The sequence below is a fragment of the Atractosteus spatula genome, chromosome 16 (genome assembly GCF_055471065.1).
Source record: "Atractosteus spatula isolate fAtrSpa1 chromosome 16, fAtrSpa1.hap1, whole genome shotgun sequence".
Lineage (NCBI taxonomy): Eukaryota > Metazoa > Chordata > Actinopteri > Semionotiformes > Lepisosteidae > Atractosteus > Atractosteus spatula.
Genome location: NC_142721.1, coordinates 13,807,928 through 13,827,111, shown reverse-complemented (window position 1 = coordinate 13,827,111; position 19,184 = coordinate 13,807,928). Strand labels below are relative to the sequence as shown.

Genomic DNA, 19,184 nt, shown 5'->3' with positions numbered 1-19,184 from the left:
TGTGTAAATGTGTCAATCAGTACATCATATCAACAACCCCCCCCCATCCAGAAAGCTGCTTTCTGCTGATTCAGCATCTCTCAGATAAACAAAGCAGAACAAGAACCATTATCTTTCAACACAGGCTGCTTTGCTCAGAGGTGCTAGAATGTTGAAAGTATTCTGCTTGTCATCAGAGACTTGAAAGTGGAGAATAATAATACTTGCAGAGAAACATCTTACTGACTCTACTTTCTCCCCAAATCACCAACTCCACTGCCCAAGCTCCCTCTCCCCAGTAAGTACGAAGATTCTGCACTGGCTTCTTTGACAGGAAAGAAGCTGAATTAATTCTCCCTGACAAACATGAAAGACAAATGCAGTGGTGGTGCAGTGGTCAGCATTGCTTCCTCACAGAGTTCATGTGTGTCCATGTGGAGTTTGCATGTTCTCCCCATGTTCATGTGGGTTTCCTCCGGGCGCTCCGGTTTCCTCCCACAGTCCAAAGACACGCTGGTAGGCATGGGCTATCTGGGAAAACTGACCCTGGTGTGAGTGTGCGTGTGCCCTGTGATAGACTGGCGTCCCATCCAGGGTGTACCCTGCCTTGTGCCCACTGCTCGCTGGGATAGGCTCCGGCTCCCCCGCGACCCTGAATTGGAAGAAGCAGTAAGAAAAGGAGTGGATGAATGAACAGCGTGTTATGAAATAGAAGGAGGCCATCAGATCCATTCAGCTCGTCGATCCGAGAATCTCATCCAGCCGCTTCTCGAAGGAAGCCAGGGTATGGCCTTCAACAGCTTGGCTTGCTTGTTCCGGACACCCACAATGCTTTTCATAAAGTGCCCCTTGTTCTTAGTTTGCCCTTGTGCCCTCTAGCTGGTTTTGCTGGGTTGACTTTTACGTCGTTTTCTGAAATAACCAAATAAGCTCACGAGTTTTATTAAAAATAAGAGAGAAATTGGCATAAGATAGAAGCCACTTAACCGGGAAGGCTTTGCAGTCTTGAACGACACTTGCTGTGCTGTTGGTTTAGTGCTTGCCTTCAGCCTGGGCTGATCGTTCTTATAACCTATTACTGATGCTGGTGAGAATCTTATGGTGTTGACTGGAGAAAGACGAAACCTCGGATTCATTGAAATTTCATTTGTGGGAGGCTTTAAGGTAATTCTGACAGCAACTCTGAATTATTTTAAGGAGGAAAAGAGAGCAAGCTATTCCTAATTAAAAAAAAGCTATGAGTGAAATTTAAGTGGCTGAGTAGCTTATTTACAGCATTGAGTCCTGCTGGTCTTTACATGAACAGGAGCCTCCCGTTCTCAGTGTTACGTGCACTTTCCTGTCGTGTCCGCGGGTCCTGTGTTTCACGGTCAGTTCCTTGCTGATTGCTTCCCGTGTCCGAGTGCCTCACGGGCGAGGGATCAACATGGGAACTTGCTTCCTAGCGCGACTTGTAGCGACTCCTTTCAGCTGGAGCCGAAGCGTACAGAAGGCCATGAGGAATTTCTGGGAATTAAAAAATAGGAAAGAAATCACGAGCTAAATTGAATCTGTCTCTGCCGATACCTTATTATTCTCAGGAGTTTGCCTAGTAAAAGTAGAAAAAATGAGTCTTGGACTTCATAGCCGTCCAAATGTTTGATGCAGGAGGAGTAGGTCAGCCGAGATATAATATATGCACCTTGAAAGCCAACAACACGCCAAATAAAAAAGCCGGTCTCCACCAGAAGCCTTATTCATCACCCTTCCTAAAATATGTAGGTAACGAATGAATGCATGATGTGGATGCAGGCAGGAAACCACTTCTGATGTTGTGCTTAGAACATTCACATGCCCTAGATTTCAAAATAGATGAAGGCATGAGAGTGTTTCATATTCACTGTGCAGCAGTGAAGTTTTCAAAATAAATTGCTAGCTGCCAACTGGATGGGGAAAAAAAAGACCTGAGCTGCTGGATGATTTGGAGCAGAGACGATCTGTTCTCTGGTACTGTGTCGCAGTCTTGTTTGTAGCAGAGAACGGACAGATGCTCTGAGGACCCAGGAGTGACCTCATGTTTGCCCGTCAGGAGATCATTTGTAACCAGTTGAAAACCCTTACTGTGTTTCTGGCTGTTGCCGATGTTAAATGGCATAACATTAATCAGAAAGAACAAACAACATTTGCACTGCAGGATGGAGATTTTGAATATAAATACTATTTTTTTTTTGGGGGGGGGGGGTTTGCTGGGTTATAGGAAGTCATTTGTGTATAAAATAGTTTCCCAAATAAGCCCTGACTGAAAACAAAATGTTTTCGTGAAAATGCTCTGTCCCTTATTTGCAGAACTGTGAGTTATCTTTTTCAAAGTGATGCCAACTGACTGTCCCCTATTTTGCACAGTCTGTGCAGTTAGCTCACCCTCTGGCACTTTTGTGATGAATGCCAGGGTGTCAGTCACAGGCTTAGTCTAAGCAGACACCTCTTCAAGAGTGAGTTTTGATCGACGGGCACAGCGCAGGCCCAGGGAGGTGAGTGGTGACTGCAGAGCGAAACTCTGACAGCCCACTGGCTCTGCGGAGTGTTTTGATCATCCTCTGGGATGGGGGTCTGCATCAGGGGTCAACCAAATCGTTCTGTTATTTTACCTGAGTTTGCGTGCTTGGCTGGTAGTACCCGCCAGGAACTTGCATGTCAGGGAAGTAAGAAGACAGCAGTGCTTGTGCAGAGAGTGCTGGCTGACCAGGCTTCCGGTGGAGTTTCCTGGCTGGCTCACTTGGCGTTGGCGGTCCTGCCTGCTGGGCTTGTCTTGTTGGTGACTTTTTCCTCTCGTGTTCTCGTTGTGCCAGCAGGTGTGATTCAGCGCTGCACCCCGGTGAAGTACCATTACTCCTCTTCCACTCTGCCGCGGAACCTCCCCATCAACATCACCAAGACAATCCGGCAGGACGAGTGGCACGCGCTGCGTAAGTAAATCGCCGTTGCCACGGTTGCGTGCCCTCCCTGTTAGCCGCGGGGAGCTCCGTACACGAGCCCACTGGGCCTGTGCTGATTCCTCTGTTTCCATCTCTCTCTGAGAGGTAGGGGCCTGCAGGGCGGAGCTATTGACAGTGCTAGGTGTATGGGACACAGGATGCAGGAAGCAATCTGTATCTTTGCCCCCTGTGCTGGAAGCCAAGTTATATAACCTCACACACTTGAAGTGAATTTATATGACCTCAGGCGCTTGGAAAGGCCAATAAGAAGAAAAATCACACCCACTTGCCCAGGTAGTTGCAGTCAGAGCAGAGTGTTCAGTTAATAGTCAGGTGCGCGGCTCCTGATTAGCACAATTTGTAAAGCTCCCAAAGACCAGGCCTAGGCTGTGGCATGACCTGACCCAGCAGTACTGGGTGCATAGCAGAGCACTGCTGATGGTGAGCACACAGCCTGGCAGGCAGTGGACCTCTGTGACCTGTGTGCTCTGACCCCTCCATGTTGATAAAACCGCTTAGGAGAGAAAGCCCAGTCAACTGGAGTTTTCTTACTTCACATTTTATTTTATAGGCGTGAAAAAGCAAAATGATGGGTGATTCTGTGTAAATCCGAAATTCCCTTTTGGTTTGGTCTAACTGAGATGTTTCATTGTGAGCAGCAATTTTTCACCCATGGCTAAAAGCTTTCCTGTACAGCCTGTATGAGCTCCCAATCAAGATACGCCCTGAATGCCGGAGAGAGCTTTATTCAAAGTGTTTCACTCTTCACAGTTTCTGGGATGGTGAACTTTGCATTCCCTTCTTAGCTTACAAGTAATTAACAGCTCGTCAGTGCCAGCATAAGGGTGGGTGTTCATCATTTTCTTAGGCTGCAAGAATGTTTGCTTTGTGATATCTCATGTTAAGATGAGCAGGGGTGACGCACAGGCCATATTCAGTAAAGTGGGGGGATTGTGTAGCGGTGGATGATAAGGAAATCAGAGGAGGTGGACAAGTGGACTTGCACATCCTGGTGGTGATGGTGAGAGCTAGTTAGATACATTCAGTACTAGATGTGACCATGTGTGAAAGCCTGGATCTCTCCCACACTATAGGCCTGGGTTATCCTGATTCCAAAGATTTGTTTCCATTCTAAACCATTAGAAAGCTCAGCTGGAATGAAAACGACATTGGTGGTTAGTGAAGTTGATGCAATGCATTCTGAATGTCATGCTGAATTAGATCTTGGGATGCTCTTTCCTGCCACCTTGTGAGTGCTGTTATTAGTGTCAATGGGCATGGGATTTTTAATCTGGGACTCCAGATGTCCGTCATGCCATGTGTGTGAAATCTAGGAGCTTCAATAGCTTTTGCTCTCGTCGTCCTTTTTAAAGGTGGTCTCTCTTGATTGTGCGCCATGAGGGGATGTCTCAATGGCTCATCAGACCCCATTCACAAACCTTTGTTTATGACAAGCGAAGCCGAAAAAAAAAGGCCACAGCAGCTGAGTTTTCAGACGAGCGCTTCTCGCCAGCTTGCTGTCTTAGTGCTCCGCTGAAGAGCTCCTGCACCTGCACCATGAATGAGCACCAAGGCTGTGTGATTAAGCCCATTTAAAGTGTGCCGCCTAAGCTGCACAATGCAAAAAAATGCAGCAGATCCGAAAATAGTAAAAGAAGCTGAATGTCCGATCTAACCAGTACGAGTGCTTTTATCCAGGCATAAAAATAAATAATGACTATGGGGGAAAGTGCCAATGGAGGAGAACTGAATGCTAAGCACAAGCAAGTTTTCACTTCCGTTCAGTGCTTTTAGAAGCCGTCTGGACCTGAGACCCATGCTGTGGTGCATGTGCAGCTGGTGTCAGCAGATGGCAGCGTCCTTTGGCTGTTAATGGCTCTCTCTTGCAGAACGGGAAAGCTCCTCTTCCCCGAGTGCTGGAGAAAGCAGCCAGAGAGAGTCTGCGTGTGGCCAGTCTTGGCTCTGACCTTGCTGTCTTGCTGCCAGTATGTCCAGTGCAAAGTTTCCTCTGCTCGGGATGAGGGGGAGAATATAGTATATATAGGCATATAGTACTTCCAGTGCTCTGGCACACATCACTCGGACCCGCGTCGCTGACATATCAGGGATCCCTTGAAACCAGTTTTAAGGAGATGTCAGCCAGAAGCAAAATCACAGCGGCAGCGCAAACAACATAAGGGGAAAATTGCAATGAAAATGTGAGGTTTGTTTCACTGAAGGAGAAAACATCTGCCAAAGAAATACAAAAAAAAGACTTGAAAATTATTTCAGATCGAGGTTCATAAATGTGACAAAGGATTTTGCACAAGCGAACAATGCCGAGATTTTTTTTTTCCTGTGTAACAGTACAGTGCATACGAGTTCGTTCTGAGTATGTGCACAACAAACTCACGACAGCTTCATCAGCATCAACCCCAGCTGCCCGACAATCCCGAGAACCGATAGAAATCTGAAGAACACACTCCAAACACCATCTGCACTCTTTCTGACCTTCTTTTTATTGAGGTAATTGGAACTGAAGACGAGAATATATCTGAGTTTTCTATTGCCTGGCTCCACAAATTCTATATGAAGTAAGCAGATGCACACTCCAATTTGCATTTTAATGGGTTTCTTTTCACAGATACATTTTCGAATCTCGTTGCATTCGGAATGGATAGGAGATCACGCTGAAATTCAAAGGAGGAGGATGACACAGGAGGAGGATGGAGGAGAGGTGCTCTCAAACTCTGCCTCTCCCTCTGTCTCTCTCTCTCTTTCTGTAAAGCAAAAGAGATCTCCACCAACCCCTTCTTCAGGCATTTCATCTACAGAAAAAAGCAGTGGTCAAAAAAAAAATCCAAACACAAAAGCCCATACAAAAGGACCCTGCATAGCTATCCGAGTGCTTTTGAAGACAATCAGTGACAGCGATAACGCAGGACTTGCAGAGAGGCATTCATTCATTTTATCCTGCAGTGTTTTTTTTAAAGGCTTTGTTCCGTATCGCTCATCTGTACAGGCTGCACATGCTGATGTGGGCTCGAAGTTTTAACTTGAGATAGCTCTGCATGTGCACATACAGTACGCACACACACACATCACAGCGCAAGCCAGATGTAGCCTCGAACAGTGGGACGCGCGGGGGGGGGTGGGGGGGGAGCTCTGTTCTGGAGCAGCGTGAAGCAGTAGAACGTGCAGCTTGAATAAATATTAGTGCCAGACGACAGGGCTGAGGCCTCCCAGAGCAGCAGCTTTTCAGAGGCACAAGGATGAAGGAAGAGGCGAGGGGAAGAATAAACCACAGTAGGAAGATTGTATGTGCACTCCAAGATCCTATCTCTAAAAACATTCCCGGCCAGATGATGAGAGGCTGTTGTTTCTCCTTACTGATATTCTGAGTTCTAATTGCCCACAGGGCAGCTATCAGTGTTGTGTGAGGACTTCAGCCCAGAAGAAGATGAGTATAAAACCCTGGATTTTGGCAGAACACGCTGCTCATCTTTTTAAATGTGCTTTGACTTTGGGAGCCTTTGTTTTCTGATTATATGCATCTGTCTAGCAGGGGGGGATGAGACTGAATAGTGGGAAAAAAAGCCTTATTCAAACACCCCAAACGAAGTCTTTCCCATTTTTCACTTCCGCATCAAGCGGGCAGTTTTTGTTTTTTTCCTTCGAAATGTGCCGAATGCGGCATTTCCGTCTTCATTCGGGGCGGTTTCTCCGAGGAGGCGGGGTGGGTTAAAAGGTTTTGCCGACAGCTGTAATGGATTTCCTTTTTTTTCTGCTGAATCCATCAGTTAGTCATTTCTTTCCGATAGATTATGCAGCCTAAGCGAACACATAAAAAAAACCCAAACCAAACGACTGAACGCAGAGGAGGAGGGGGGGGGTCTCTTGTCGTCACGCTCAAGCGTTTGCTCCAGGGGCCTGAGAAAACTGCTAAGGCATTCCAGAGCCCAGGCGTGAGCCAGAGACCCCGAAATCCGCTGCCTGCTGCAAAATCTCCCGCGTGCGTGCCTGACAGCTGTGGGGTGGCCGGGGGAGGAGCTGGGCTGATCTCTGCTGCTGTGCAGGTGCCCTGACCTCTCTTCATACAGGCAGAACCCCCCCCATCTGCCACACTGCGCTGGGAGTCAGAAAACCACTGACCAAGCCAGTCCAGCCATCCGCTGGGGGCTCTTACCCCCCCTAGCCCCGCCAACACCGCCTTCCGAATGTTCCACAAAGGGAGACGTGTTGTTGTTTCTGTCAGTGCTGCTATTTCACGTCTCCCCTTTCCTCATCCTCTCTCTCTCTCGTCCTTCCTTTCCCGCAGACCTGCGCAGAATGACAGCTGGGTTTATAGGGATGGCAGTATCCATTATCCTCTTCGGATGGATTATTGGAGTCCTCGGCTGCTGCAAGCAACATGATTTAATGCAGTATGTAGCTGGGCTGCTGTTCCTCATGGGAGGTAGGGGCCAGAGTGATTTCCTTGATAGGCGCTTTGTTATGATAGCTCCCCGTCATGTGTGACTGTAAATGTGTCCGTGGATGTGCCTTTTATTCTGTTTATCCGATTTTTGATTTGTTTGTTTTTAAAAAAGGTTATTTTTTTAAAGGGGGGGCAAACGGCCATATTTTATTGTTGCGGTTGTTAGAAATTGCCTTTTTCCTCTTGCGTGGGTAGTGTTACAACCGGCCTTGGAAGAGCTGTCAAGGACTGTTTCACGGGACCTGCAGGTCAGAACAGCCCCCAGCAGTTTCTCGTTATCACAACACTCCATTACTGTACACAGACACCGCTCTTGACCAACCGCCCTGTGCAGTCTAATGGAGTCAAGGTCCTCCCAAAACAGCATGTCAATTCAAATAAAATCAATAAAACCCTGGAGCTGCGATTGGTTTTCTCCCCAGTGAGATTCTAGATTTAAATACTCCTCAACCCTACTTGAGCCAGCAGCCGTATCACCCTACAGCTCTCAACTGGCAGCCCACTGAAGCTCAGCAGGTGTGAGCCTGGTCAGTACCTGGATGGGAGACCTCCTGGGAAGCTATGGTTGCTGCTCACCCTGTGGTCTGTGTGGGTCCTAATGCCCTGGTATAGCGATGGGGACACTATCCTGTAGTGGGTGCCATCTTTCGGAGGAGACGTTAAACCGAGGTCCTGACTCTCAGTGGTCATTAAAGATCAACTGGCATTTCTCGATAAGAGTAGGGAGTTATTCCGCTGTCTGGGACAAATTTCCCCCCTCTGCCTGTACCGTGGCCTCCAAATTGTCCCCATGTATGATTGGCTTGCACTTGCTCTGCGATGGACTGGCGTCCCATCCAGGGTGTACCCTGCCTTGCGCTCATTGCTTCCTGTGACATTGTATGGTATAAAGCGGTTTGGCAAATGACATGACATGACAAACCTACTAGGAATGCTACAGCATATAACAAGCGTTACAGAATCATCAAGCAATGACATGATATGGTTGTGTGAAGAGTTTCAATTATCCATCCATCCATTTTCTAAGAAAAATGCTTAGAAATGCTAAGAGCTTCATAGCCGGAGTCTATCCAGGCAAACAAAGGGTGCGGGGCAGGACACACTCTGGACACTCTGGACGGGACACCAGTCCATCGCAGGCATCGGTTTTTTTTTTGTCGTTCTTGTCTTTTCTAAAAGTTCCAGTCCACTCCTTCACTCAGATTTCTGGCGGCGCGAGGTTTCTCAGTTTTCAAGCTCAGAGCGTCAGGCGTTGCCGTCGCTAGGCGATGCTGTTAGCTGGGCCTGGGCTCCATTGGACAGGCCTCGCCTCTATTCTCATTCCAGCAGGCCTCAATCCCTCTGAAGGATTAAAGCCCTGAGATAATTAATTCTTCCTCATCCGTACATAACTAATGTAAACTGTGATAATACCACAGCTGAGATTTGTCTTTATCTTGAAGTCTCAGGGTTATTCATCTCCCAGTCGTTGCGTGCTGAGTAAAACACTCCAGTAATGTAGTGCATTGGCTTCAGAATGACATAATGAAGCATGAGACTTCAAAATACTAATTTCATTAGGATTCTGTTCGCAAAGGAGGTGCACTGGCTGCTCTATACAAAAGCCACTATCAGCCCAATGACACAGCCGCAAGGCCAAATTCAATTACTGCCAAAGCTTAAGCTGCAGAAAACACAAACAATGGGAGTATTAATTAGCACAAAATGAAACGAGCCCTGAAGAAAGTGTTAAATCTGTGAGTCTGTTTTTTTTTGTGGGGGGAAGGTCTCATCCCTGCTGTTCTGCTTTCACAAGATGAGCATTGCTCCTGTGTGCTTTGCCACTACTTTAAGTACTGATTACGGCCCCCAGAGACGGTCCTTGTTAATCACTGCTTTCACAGCTCCCTGTCTGTTGCTTTGCAGGGCTTCTCTCTTGGGGGACTCACGATTCCTCCTTTTCCCTCCTGCCGCCGTGTCTCCTTGAGAGCAACTAGGTCACCCAAGGTCAACAACGGGGTTTTCTCCGGCTCCTGACGCGCGGGCACGAATCCGTTTAGTTTGTAGGCTGCGCCGCAGCAATTCGTTCCGGTTTGTTTGTTGTTGTTTTTTTGCGTGAGGTTTCACTGCTTTGCGAGGCGAAGCGGTTTTTTTTGGCGGCAGAGCGAGTCTGCGCCGCAAAAACCGTGCGAGGCCGTACGAGGGAGCGTGGTCGGAAGACGCAATCGTGTGATCGGGAGGCGCAAGCCGGGTCCCGGGGCAAGCGGAGATCGTTCAGCCTCCTCCGGCGCTTCTCAGTCCGATGTTTCAGCTCACTTCAGGAGCGGCTCAGAGAGAGGGAGCTGTGGTGACCCTTCCCCCCCATGACGGGATCTGCTTATGTCCTGTCTGTCAAGCAACCCAATATACCCCCACCACCACTACCCTATTATTAATATTACATGAAAGCCCTGGTAAAATAGAGAAGCAATCATCTGCAATGAGTACTGTAAAGCTGGAAGGAGAAATGGTTCCTCTGTACTTGGACGGGAGCCCAGAACTTTGGGATATCATAGCTGTCAGCTGAATCTGCTGAGCCAGAGCTTGGTCTATTAACTGCAGCTTTTAATTAAACAAATATACATGCGGATGCATTTTTTCTTGGGTGTCCTGTGGCACAGTCCAGCAAAGCTTTATGAAGGGCATGCCAGCTTCGTTCGCAGGAACAAGGAGCTCAAAACCTGCATATTAGGAGAATTGCGCTCTCGGAGAGTTTAATGTACAAATTTGGGGATTAGGGTCTAAATGGCGGTTCTTAGCCTTGAGAAGTATGCAATACAGGCTTCCCTTCTGGGTGCAGAGAGAGGCAGAGAGGACAGTGTAATCTGAGGTCAAACCCTCCACCAGTGTCATCACTTTGCATTCTCTCTTGCTTGTGATGCAAGTGCAAGTGATGAAAAATTGATTGCTCCTTTCAGAAGAAACAAAATCAAACCTCCACAGAGACTTGCTTGCCAGTCCCTCTAAATAAAATGAAAGGCAGGGGGGGGAAAAAACAGAGGCAGGGTAAGACGGTCTGATAAGTTAATGCAACCAGTTGACCCCTAAGTGTCTCTATAGGATTGTGTCCTTGTGAACATTTCTCTTGGAGCTGTCCAACCGTGACGCGTACTGTATCAGCTGAACAGTGACTTATGCTCCACTAAACCACCTGCCAAGTTCAACAAATGTCACATGCCTTTTGTCCTTTATAAGAGTCGGGCATACAGTCCTGCTTACCTGTTCTGGATCAACATAGTTGATATGTGTGTGTGTATGCAAGCATTATGCACATATTTATTTGTGTGTGTATGTGTGCGTAGGTGCACAAGCATGTGTGTTTAAGTACGAATGTAGGTGTCTGTCTGTGAGGCATCACTATTTTCTAATATTCTATTTCAAATTGAAATTTCAATGGTTTATTGTATAAGCAGATTTACTGAAATGTGATAGATCACAGTATTCAGCTGGGATGGAAAATAAGTTCATTGGGGCTGCTTGGGAGTGTGGAAGGGTCTTTGCAGTTTTTCAAGAGAGATGTACATAACATCTCTTTTTACACCTAAAGCAACGCATGTTCCTTATGGTAAAAAAAAAACCCATAGACATTTCAGATTAAAAAAATGAGCCACTTTGAAGACACTAGCTTCAGAATGAAATGTCATTTCACAAACTGTATTTTTAAATTGATGGAAAATGGAAATGGTCATTTTAATTTGCAGTCAGGTACAAATTGCGTGGATGCTTAAGTATGGGCATCTCATCATGTGATCACTCAGCAGTTACCAGCGATAACAGGGCCCATGTTACTGACCACTGAGAAAATGCACATGCAGGAGGGGTGAAGAATTTCTTCTCAGGAGGAAAGGGGTTGCAGGGATATTTTTTTGAAGTGTGTTCATTTTCTAGTTGTCAGAAGAAGGCATTTGGGCAGGCTCAGAAAGGGAGAGAGGGAGAAATGAAAGAAAAACATACTCCCGTGTCAGCAGATCACGATATTCAAATCTCACCCCACACAAAAGCAGAGATTTCTGAATTTTGTGTAAATATGGGTGTGCGCAAGTGTGTAAAAATAGGCAATAGGCTTTTCTGCAGAAGCCCAACATTTAGGTTAGTGTTAATTGAATTAATACTTTGCCACTCTTTAAATACCAGGTCAGGTGTCATTTTAAAGCTGCAGCTATTAATTAAGCTATTAACTCACACACCCCTTTGCTCATCCTCTTCCTAACCCACCAGGGTAAAGCTCTTAATGCCGAGCGTCAGTTCAGGAATCTCAGCTGATCCCCTGAGCACTCGCCACTCTGGTGTGTGTGTGTGTGCCCAGTCAGACGCCATGGGAGTATGAAGTCACTGTGGATAGGTCTTCTAGGAGGGGAGACTGGCAGGAAGACGGCACGTACAGTATGAGCTTTTCAGCTTGTTCAGGTTCCCTGTCTGTTACGCCAGTGAAAATCTGACAGTATCTCAGACCTGGATGTATCTCTGCCTCCTACACTCACTCCCGTGCTTGTACTTCCTCTGGGCTCCCATTTGATTCCTTGCGGTTCCTCCCTGCGCTCAAATTAAGCTCCACGCGGGAGTGACATATTTATTCACTCATAATTGAGCTCCACAATTTTTCACGCTTTTAAGATTTGAAAGAAGATGCCATTATCTTTAGAAACGAGGTTATTTCCACTGTGGGGGCACTTGGCCCCCTCTTGCTCTGTGTGTTTGTCAGGTACTCATTTGAGGACATCTGTTCGCGTTTTGTCCCTGTTTTGTTAGTAACACATGTCCCAGGCGCGCACGCAGGCACACACACACAAACACACAGGAGTGATTTAGACCTCGGCGTGGCCGTGTTTTAATTGTGTCAGCACTCCTTAACTCACTGAGGCTAGATAATTAGATTTCTTTTTTTAGATAAAGAATACCTCCAGGCCATTTCGCCTAGGTAAACACGCCGTGCTCACAATCGGTGCGCGACGCCCAGGTGCCTCTGTGGAGGAAAGCCCACAGAGCGCTGCTGAACGTGACGGCTCCACCTGGGGCCCCGGAGGCTTCTGACCCGGGAAACGGAACAGACTCTTCCGATATTAGTGCCCATCCCGAGCAGACCTCATGCCCCCTGGGGCCGACCCCTGAATGAGAGAGCAAGGAAACGGTTTTGGGTGAAAGTGATACCTCCTTTCAGACAAAGCCGTGTGCAATTGGGCTTTTATTTAGTAACAAAATGGTTTGGATAATAATAATAATAATAATAATAATAATAAAAATAATTCATTTAGCTGTTGCTTGCATTCAAGCCAGGGTGACGTACATTCACGACAACGATAAAAATGTAACAATGAAAATGAAAAATGACCAAGACACAGCACTGTGCAGATTAAATCAATTGCAGTTCACGCAACTGATATGACTAAAATGTATATCTATGGAAAAATCTTTCGACCATACATATCAGGATTTACGAGTCGAGACAGCGGCTTGACCGGCGAGCTCTCCCCGGGCGCTTTCCCGATGAAACAGCTTTACGAAGTGCGCAGTTTTTTTCAACTCGCTGGAATTTACGTGCTGAAGGGTCCCGGATACGGGTCCCGACGGGTGTAGCTGCTGCCTCGCTCATACAGGAATCAATGCTGCGTTTTACAAAGGTAAGACGCGTCTTACACCCACGCCATAGGAATATGAGAGAGCGCCAAACCGGGCGTTTGTTTTCTCACCATGCGGGATTAAGCAGTTAATTAGTTTTTTTGGGGGGGAATTAAAATGTTTCGCTAAGGTCAAGACCGCAACTGGCTCCCCGTTGCTCCCTACACAACGTGAGATCGCCACAAGGCATCGAGATCATTGTAATTCTGCTCATAAAGAAGGCAAATAAATGAATAGCGACGCCAGCTGTAGTAGCTGCTATACTGATTATTATTTAATAAGCGAAGGATTATAGGATTATATTATCTTCAGTAATAAATAATGGAGGGGGAGGTTGTGCCTTTATGTTGGAAGCAACAACAAGCAAGGGACACGTAATGGCCTCGCAACCGGTAGGTTATTGAATTAGAAATCGTGATTTCGCTGAACCTTAGACCTTTCATATTCTCGGCACTTGGGACTTCGCTGAAAAGATGGTGTTTACTGTACCCACCTCAGCGAGAAATTAAATCTCGGAGGTCGCTTACCTAGTTAGGGCGGCCTGATCTCGTTAGTTCGGATGGGTTTTATTTGAGCTGATTGCGTTGCATTTCTGGGCGGACGCAACCTTTGGTTTTGAAGAGGAGGTCGGGGAGACTATTCAATTTTATTTCAGGACTCCTAGAAATATCATTATCATTACACATGCTGAACTTTCGGTCGCGGTATTTCGATCGACTTTAATTACTTAATTTATTTAGGATGGCTTCTTTCTTCTGTGAATGTAGCTGTAACCCTGTTCTACACCAGACACGGAATTGAATGAGCCAACAACTATATAAATGTATAAAAAATGTATAAAATGTATTTTATTCCGGAAAACCGATGTTTTCTTACCCATTTCTGTGACTTAAGATACAAATCGTTTTGCATCTAAGATCAGTGATGTTGGCTCATGTGTATGTGTTCATTCTTTTCATTAAGTTACTACATTTAATTTATAACAGGACAAGAATGTCCTTTTATAAAGTAGAGCGCACAGAATTAGCAGGAAAGCAGACTCGCATTTAACAATTCAGTTCCAGGCTACTTTATGTATGCTTTATATATAGCATATTCTTCACACAGCTGGTGGCAGTGAAGTTAGAACGTGTGTCTGCAATCCAGGATTAATTTCAGAGGGTTTCCTTGAGGTACTATTTTTACCCTTTAACAAAACGTGTGTGTCTGTAATTCTGTGTTGAAGATTGGTAATATTCCTGCTACCGCAGTGTGCGTTATTGTGTGGAGGAAAGCGATTAGACTTCAATGGTTTCAGAGGGTGGCTCTCCCCGCTAGTCTGAATAATACTTGGATCTGTTTGCCGCTTTCATTACTTTTCATTACTGCGGTCTTGCCTGCGTTTCTTCTTTTGGACAGTCTACGCAAAAAAAAACCTTCCATCAGACAGCTGTCAGGTTGCAGCTAGCACCTCCGCTGCATGAAAAACCGAGGAGAGTGAAGCACGCTGCTAGGGGCTGTCCATCAGACCGGTCACTAGACTCTTAGGACGACGAATTTTCATTTTCGTGGCGCAGGACCGAGGTAATTCGTTGAACCTTCGACTTGACTTACACGTAATGATGGTTTTTGATCAGACTTTGGTGGAACATTCCGCGTCCTTATTAGCTGTTGGTTTTTTTTTTAAAAATAATCTGTAGGTTTATTAGGGCAATCTTTTTGGAGCTAACATGTGCTCTGGAAATGGGAAGGTGACGTTGGCGGCCTATCAAAAAGCGAGCAAAGCGTTTAGCAACGCTGTCAAAGGCATGAGCCTTTAAAAATAATTTCTTAAGTGCACGTCAGGAGTTAGGGGGGCTTTAGTCACCGTTTGGAGCTATGCAGTCGTAAATTAGAACACTTCAGATAACATTTCCTTCAGCAGAAGCAACAAGAGTAATAGTTTTAAGTCCCCTAATTTGGTCGATTTAAAATTAATGCTGGTTTTCGAAAAAAAGGACGTTGCTTGAGAATTGCTTGATGTATCGTTTTCTGTGGAGGTCTATAATTTCTTGCGAAAGTTCAACCCTTGTTTAAAAATAAATAATAACAGTAATTTGACATGGGGGGAGCACACGAAAGTGTAATTGATTTCTGTAATATTTCAAATTGCGTGCAAATATTTCCGATTTTTTTTTGGACCGCCTTAAAGACTCTCTTCAAGTTGGCGTGTGTACGCAGCGGCCTCTAGTGTCAACTAGCCGTAAGTCTCCAAAATAAAAACTAACCCGAGACCCCGGCGGCTTTTTAAACCGTGTTTCCTGCCCCTTTTCTAACCGCGTCTTCGAAGTGAGAGTCGTGGGGGAGCTGGAGCCTGTCAATGCAGGAAACGGGCGCAAGGCGGGGTACACCCTGGACGGGACAACAGTCCATCACAGAACACACACAGCCAGCAGCTATATCACCCTGCAATTCACAACTTACAACCCACTGGAGCTCAGCAGGTGGGAGTCTGGCCAGTACCTGGTTGGGAGACCTCCTGGGGAAAACCTAAGGCTGCTGGAAGAGGTGTTAGTGGGACCAGTAGGGGTTGCTCACCCTGTAGTCTGTGTGGATCCTAATGTCCCAGTATAGTGATCCCAGGGTGTTTCTTGAAAAGAGTAGGGGTGTTACGTGGGTGTCCTGGCCAAATGTCCCCCTGGCCCTTACCAATCATGGCCTCCTAATAACCCCCATCTCTGAACTGGCTTCATCACTCTGCTCTCCTCCCCACTGAGAGCTGGTGTGTGTGAGAGGACTGGAGCATCATCCAGGGGGGGCTGCAGTGGTGGGGGTGGAGGGGATCCCCATTACCTGTAAAGTGCTTTGAGTAGAGTGTCCAGAAAAGTGCTCTATAAGTGTAAGCAATTATTATTACACACAAACTCCAGGGCCAGTTGTCCCAGAAGGCTTGTAACCTACCAGCAAGTCTTGGGACTGTGTGAGGAAACCCCTGCAAACAGAGAGAGAGAACATAAAGACCCCACACAGACAGCACCCTGTTAACCCTTTCACCGCCATGCCACCCTGATGTTGTGCAGCAGAATTCAGAGAGCGTGCCAAAACAACAACCCTCTTAATTGTGCACTTAATTATTAACTACTTCAACATTTCTGTTATTTACTGAGGTATGCTAGCATTGTTTATGTTTTTACTGATTTTAAAAATAGAGTTGCAAGCGTACAGTATGGCCAAGAGGGACCTGATTCTGCATAGCGTGAACATAGTCAATGTGAAAAGGCAGTTGAAAGAATAGGGGGTGCAGAGAAATCCGACAACTTGCAATTACACAAAGGTTTTATAGGCAGCTTGTCCAATACGGGCTGTAGGTAACTTATATATGACTTGTTTCTAAAAGCTGTGTTTTCTCTTTCCCCTCTGTGTGCGCTTCAGGGACCTGCTGCATCATCTCTCTTTGCACCTGCGTGGCCGGGATCAACTTCGAGCTGTCCCGTTACCCGCGGCACATGTACGGACTCCCCGAGGACATCAGCCACGGCTACGGCTGGTCCATGTTCTGCGCCTGGGGCGGCCTGGGCCTCACCCTGCTGGCCGGGTTCCTGTGCACGCTGGCCCCTTCCCTGAGCGGGCCCCGCACCGTGGTGCAGAAACGCAGGCAGGAGAACGGCGCCGTGTGACCCGGGCGGCCGCGCCGAGCCGAGCCCAGCCGCGCCCCGCCTGCCGCTCTCCCCTCCACCCCGGCGAGGACGTTCGGAACGAGCGGCCCGGGCAGTTCGGAGAAAGCCCAACTGGACCTGGCACTGGCGCAGAGAAAGACCCGGAGAGGGACTGGTGGTGTATGGGGGGGGGAGGATAACACCCACCTTCCTCTCCCTGCGTTCACTTCGGGCCGCTGCAGGGCACGGACCAGACAAAGACCATTGCTCCAAGATGGCCGGCCCCGGGTGCCCACTACCGTTTCTGTTTTTGTTTGTTGTTTTTTTTAAAAAAGAAATTTCTTTTGAAATGGTGCTCTCTCTACTAGGAACTTTCAAAGATTTAAAAGAGGAAAAAAAAACAAAACAACGAAACTCAGTATTTCGAGAACAAAACGTGAAAAAGGAAAAAAAAAGCCTGTGGAAGCTAATTCTGTCCGATTGTTCTCTTTAGATGGGTAAACGGTACTGTGTTTGTTATTGGTTTCCTAAATGCAGCAGAAGGAAAAAAAAAACTAAAAATTATTATGCTGGCATAAACTGTCAATTGTTTAAAAAATGCACACTGGACTTTTAACAACACGACTACAGTGAGAATAAGGGGTTACAAGATTTTTTTTTATACTACTTCTACACCTCTTCCGCATTGTGCTTCATGACTGGCGAAAGGTGAAGAGCACCTTCTCTAAAAAGCTGTTCTTGGCTCTGCAGGTTGTTGTTTTTTTTTAAACTGGAAATGTGCTTTCAGCTTTCAAGCAGCAATTCTGTACTGACAAAATGTGTGTAAAGGCATTTGTACAGTGGTGGACACAGGCTTGGTTTTTAGTTGTTGTTTACAGGACGTTTCAACGAGTTGAAACCTACGCCAGGTCAGGATCTTTACCCCTAAGGGTGATTAGAGCCAATATTCCTATAGTGTGACATTAGGAGTGATCTCATTGGATAGCCAAGGTAACAGGAGGCAAATGGAACTCAACGCAAGCCCAAGTGTCGCCTCACTCCCTTGATCACCCCCCTCTTTCATGAGAGATGAGAATAAGCACACCGTTACATAATTCAGTGTTGTGCCTAAAAACATTACAGAAAACGTCCCAAGAATGAGAGACTGAAGGAACACAAAAAAAAACTAACCATTTCAACAGATTGTCATTAACTTTTCTTTTTTAAATGTTTCAAAGGGTAAGCACCACTGGGTGGTGGTAAACTGATTTAGACTTTTTTTGGGGGAAAAAACATTTTTAGTTTTTAGTCTAACTGGAAACAATTTATATCCACCATCCTACAATGGAGAAACTTGGGGCTCAGTGTTAACTAAATGCATTGATTGCCAGGCAGATTGCTACTTCAGACCTGGAATGCGTGAGATTAGAAAGTATTCGCCTGCCTCTAATAAGGGGGGCTGTTGTAGAATAAAAGATTTATGCCGCAACAGTCTAGGTGAGTTTACATTTTCCAAATCCCTACATTATACCCCAAACGTCATTTCATTCAGAAAAAATAAATAAATCTTAAACAACAAATTAAATTATTGCCAATAACGTAAGAATGGGTATTCAGTGTACACTAGTTAGTACAGTAGCAAACTATTCAGCTTGCATCTAAAAAAATAAAACAAGCATCATTAAAGTACTGAAAGCAAGTTACTGGTGAGCAGCAAGGCAGCATGTCTTGGGTGATTATCCCTGTCTTCAGTTAATTCATTTTGTCACAGTGCAAGCATATTTTAAAGTAATTACTCCATTGAATTCCCACAGTTCAGAATACTAAAAAAAAATCGCATTCGAGCTGCCAACCTAAGCGTCACCTCCTATTCATGTTCAAGGTGGCAAAAAGCCTCTTAAAGTTTCAATTCCCAATGCTCAGAAATGGGAACAGAACAATTTTCAGTGTAGGAGTGTCACTAAGTATTGTGTTCAGAATGCATGAAAGTTGAGACATAAAAAATAAAAGTATAACCTCAGTTAATTCCTAGTTCTCTGGAGAAATGCAAGAGGAAGTATTGCTTCTGAGTGCTTTTACAAGTTTATTGCTTGTAAGAAAAGGCAGAAAGTTAAAGCCAGATACAAGCTGAAAGCACAATTTTATACCTGAATTCAAGATGATTTACACATGATTTTGGCCACAGGAGTCAATTTACTTTCAATAAGGTTGATCCCAGTTCTTGACCTGAGTATTTTGTACAGAACTGTGTAAGTGTTTTGCATCTGTATGGTGTATAATGCATTATTTGTACAAATACCAACACATTTCTGGCATATACTAATACATTTCTTCAATCTGACACCAATGTAACTTTCCAGATTTTCTTTTATTTTTAACATCTAAGGAGGATAATGGCACTGCCAAGCATGAAAACGTTTGTTTTTTAACGTCTAAAGACTTGTGTCAATTTTTAAATTTATTTTATTTAAAGAAAAATGTAATTACAGTTATATTAAACTCGTCACGTATCACTGTATTTTGTTTAAGCCTCCGCAAACATCGCCAGACCCAGGGAAGGGGCTGGAG

General features: G+C 45.7%; 1 protein-coding gene across 1 annotated transcript in view; it reads left to right on the top strand.

The window, feature by feature from the left end:
• The window catches only part of tmem276b (transmembrane protein 276b), a 31,571-nt gene extending 12,456 nt beyond the window's left edge, over positions 1–19,115 (top strand). Inside the window, exons 2-4 of the mRNA XM_088935068.1 lie at positions 2,811–2,924; positions 7,231–7,368; positions 16,414–19,115. Of these exons, the coding sequence (XP_088791194.1) occupies positions 2,811–2,924; positions 7,231–7,368; positions 16,414–16,658 (497 nt within the window). The 3' untranslated portion in view covers positions 16,659–19,115. The remainder of the gene's footprint in view (positions 1–2,810; positions 2,925–7,230; positions 7,369–16,413) is intronic.
• Positions 19,116–19,184: the final 69 nt, after the last annotated feature.